This window comes from Rhinopithecus roxellana, chromosome 19, assembly GCF_007565055.1.
Source record: "Rhinopithecus roxellana isolate Shanxi Qingling chromosome 19, ASM756505v1, whole genome shotgun sequence".
NCBI classification, from domain to species: domain Eukaryota; kingdom Metazoa; phylum Chordata; class Mammalia; order Primates; family Cercopithecidae; genus Rhinopithecus; species Rhinopithecus roxellana.
In genome coordinates this window covers 55,188,562-55,192,345 of record NC_044567.1, presented here as the reverse complement: position 1 = coordinate 55,192,345, position 3,784 = coordinate 55,188,562, and the positions used below count along the sequence as shown (strand labels likewise).

At 56.2% G+C, this 3,784-nt stretch overlaps 1 protein-coding gene across 3 annotated transcripts in view; it reads right to left on the bottom strand.

The window, feature by feature from the left end:
- Positions 1–158: 158 nt before the first annotated feature.
- SMG6 (SMG6 nonsense mediated mRNA decay factor) overlaps positions 159–3,784 on the bottom strand; it is a 250,270-nt gene continuing 246,644 nt past the window's right edge. For all 3 annotated transcript variants that reach the window (XM_010388492.2, XM_030922768.1, XM_010388493.2), the window contains one exon: positions 159–1,904. In XM_010388492.2, the coding sequence (XP_010386794.1) occupies positions 1,774–1,904 (131 nt within the window). In that variant the 3' untranslated portion in view covers positions 159–1,773. The remainder of the gene's footprint in view (positions 1,905–3,784) is intronic.

Here is a 3,784-nt window from a genome sequence, read left to right as displayed (position 1 = left end):
CCCCGACCCCGCTGCTCTCTTCTGCCTCTGCACAAGGACCTGGATGGGCTGCGCCCGCTGGGTGGAGGGGCCAGAAAGGGCCGCCCTCAATACAGGTGCAGAGGCTTGGACCTGCCTCCCTCCCCAGTCCCAGAAACAGATCAGTGAGAGGTCAGGTATGTTTCATAACTAAAAATTTATTAAGGAAACAAAACCAGTGCCGCAAACGGGACAGAAAGGAGAGATGGGTCTCCCTCCCAACCACCCAGTCATCGGCCTTCCAGCTGGGAAGAGAATCTTAAAGGAGAGGCCGGGGACCCTGTACTCCAAAGAGCCCAGTCTTCTGAGACTCTAGGGGACTCCTAACCCCAAACTATTGGCCTTGGCTCCCCTGCACGGGACCCCATTGCTTCTGGCATAGTCCTAGGCCTCAGGGAGGGCAGAGCTGTGCAGTCAGGCCATGGGCTCTGGGGTATCCCCCACTGGTCCCATTCAGATTTGCCCCTGGCTCCACCTAAAACCCTGTCTTCCCCTAAGTCGTCCTCATCTCTGGCCCTGGGTTGGAGGAACTCATTCCCGGGAAGGAAGCCTCCCCACTGAGGTACCAGCTAAAGGGGCAAGGAAAGGGCCCTGTGTCAGTTCTCGGGAGTGAGGGCAAAGCTAGAAGCCAGGTGAGGCGATGTTGCCCCAGGCACTGGAATGCCTCAGGCTGGGCTGTCCACGCCTGGAAGTTTCTCCCAGCACAGGAGCTGAGGGTGGAAGGCCCTGGGGTGGGAGAGCTGTACTAGGTTCCTGCCATGGGTAGTAGAGAGGGAAGGTTCAGAGTGAGAACCCCTATGATGAGGAACCGCCTGAAGAAATGAAGTGGATCAGGGAGGTGAAAAGGATCAACTAGAAGGGAAAGGAGGATGAGGGGCTATTCTGGAGGGAGGGTGGGCAGGCAGAGAGGGATGAAGGGGGAGCTGAGGAGAGTCTGAGGACATTTCCTGAAGAGGAAGCTAGACTGAAAGAAAGGCCAGTGAGGAGAGGGAGCAGGTGGAAGCCACCCGAGAGCATGGGCCTGAGACCAGATGCCCACCTTTCCTCTCGACCCATGACTGTCCAAGGGGAAACAAATGGCAAAGTGTGAGGGACCCAAGCTGATAAAGGCAGGAAGAAGAGCAGCAGGAAGGGTGTGTGGTATGTCTGGGGTGGATGGCAGAAGAGGTGGGGGCCCAGGGCTGCTGTTAGGGACATGGTGTCTAGAAGCCAACTTGGGTCCATGGGCGAGTCCAGGCCTCAGGGAGATGGGGACACATGCCCTGGGCACTTCTTCCTGACATAACCAAAGCTTCTTGAACACATTTCAGGACAAAGATTCTAAGGATGAAAGGGACCTGTGACTTCACTGCATCTGATGGAAACACTGAACCCCTGCCCTGTCTCCACTGGAGAAAGTGGCTGCGTCCCCAGGCGAGAAGGCCCTCCCCCAGCCTTGGAATGAGACGGGGGAGGGAGAAAGGCTGAGAGCATGGGCGGCCTATCTGGCTTGCCCAGCTGCTGTCACTGTAGCCAGCCACCTCCCTGCTAAATCCTGGCAGCCCAGGAGGGTCCCAGCAACTTCCGCCCGATCCTTGGCAGGGGCTCTGTGAGGAGCAGCTCCCCCACAGCATGGCCACGGCGTGGGTTGGAAGAGGATGGTTTATTGTCTGGGTGGATTGGTGGCTCAGGCACGTGGGCATCTTCCGTGCTACACTGGGTACCTGGTAGCCTTTCAGGAACGGTTCCACAGGGGTGGGCCCCAGTGTGGCTCCCTCAGCCCACCTGGGCCCACGTGAGGAAGGCTGGGATGTCCCGTACAGGAACATTCCTTGTGAGCGCCTTCACACGCAGGTTCCGGTCATCCGTCAACAGCACCACCTCCCGCAGTAGCCGGATTGGCTTCTCTGTGGGCACGAGAGAGCAGAAGGCTGTCACTGAGGACAGGAGGCAGAGGACTGGCTGCTCTTCTCACCCTGGGGAGAATGTGGTCCTGGGGAGGGGGGTGCCACGCTAGCTATTTTTTGGCCCTTCTTCAAGTCCTTTCCTCTATCCGGGCTCTCAGCCCTGGGGGCCCCTCCCCTGCTGGCTTAGAGAGGGCTGCAGTGGGCTTTTGCTTTGACTCCTGCCTCCCATACAGGACTCTCTTCTGCCTAGTTCCTGAGAGCGGCCCACCCCTGCCAGCCTCCAAAGACCTGCTTCCCAGGACCCTAAACTGAGGGAACAGAAGCAGGCCCTTGCCCTCTACTCCTTCTTACCACATGGCTGGCCCCCAGATCACAACACTGCTCTCCCCAAACCCCACTTTTTTTTTTTTTTTTTTTTTTTTTTGAGACGGAGTCTCACTGTGTTACCCAGGTTGGAGTGCAGTGGCGCGATCTTGGCTCACTGCAAGCTCCGCCTCCTAGGTTCACGCCATTCTCCTGCCTCAGCCTCCAAGTAGCTGGGACTACAGGTGCGCACCACCACGCCCGGCTAATTTTTTGTATTTTTAGTAGAGACGGGGTTTCACCGTGTTAGCCAGGATGGTCTCGATCTCCTGACCTCGTGATCCGCCCGCCTCGGCCTCCCAAAGTGCTGGGATTACAGGCTTGAGCCACCGCGCCCGGCCTTGTTTTGTTTTTTAACAAGTCCTCTCCCTCTAGAAGCCAGCAGGTTGATGCTTTAAGCATCCAGTAAAGATGGAACAGAAAATGTATCCAGGGTTTTCCAGATGTGGGGAGAGGGGTTAGCTCAAGGGAGCCCTGAGGAGAGGAGAGGGTAAGGGTCTTTGCAGAACTGTGCCAAGGGCACACCAAGGCTTTGGCCAACTGATCCACCCCTGCTAAATAACAGTAATCCATGTATACAGGCAAAAGTTTCTAAGAGAACAGAAGAGTAAAAAGGAAGAGCAGAGGTAGGATGATGATCCCAGCTCTCTGTCTTGTACACAACCCAGGGAAGATCTGTGTATCCTGCCAGGTTTCTTCAGACACATTTACAAGTACATACACTTGGACGTATCAGCTGTTTTTCCTACATCATCATGATCGTATTAGCCACACTTTCAGCGTATATACTTAAAGATCTTTCTATAGTGGCACAGATATCTTTCATTCTTTTTAGATGACTTTTTTTTTTTTTTTTAGCACAGTCTCTCCGCTACTTCTTTTTCCCTAACTCCCTAATCTTTAACACATTGGAGAGAATTTAAGCCAGGGACGAGCACTCACACAAGTGACATGCCTACCCTGGCATGCCTGCTTGGGTGGCAGGTCTACTCCTCAGTCCCAGGCTGGGCATTTCCTGATGGAGGTCCGGCAGACAGCAAGGCACAGGAAGCGTCCTGCCGTGCTCACTGACTGCGTGGGCTGGCGGGGGTGGGGGGCTGCAAATATCCATGTCTGACCTGAGCAGTTTCAGGCTTGCCAGCTCCAGGCAGGGAGGCTGAGAACTGGCTTTCAGCCTGGGGAAGAGTTTGGAGGATTTGGGAGGGAGAGTTTGTGGGATTGGTGGTGGTGAGAGAAGGACAGGAGGAAGGAGAGTGTGAAGGCAGGCAAGGGGCTGTGGTGGGCAGAGGGGAGAGGAAGGTGGCCTTGGGTGAGGGGATACTCAGAGACCACTCAGCTGCTGGGGCCAGGCCCCTCTGCAGATAAGTGTGGCTGGGGTGGTGGTATGCAGGGCTGTGTGGGGCTCCCAGCTGGCTGGCTGTGTCTGTCCCAGCCCCACCATTCCTGCCCTGGGCCTCAGACCAGGAGCGTCCCAGGCCTTAGGTCAGCCAACCAAGGCCCGATGTTGCTGGCAGGGG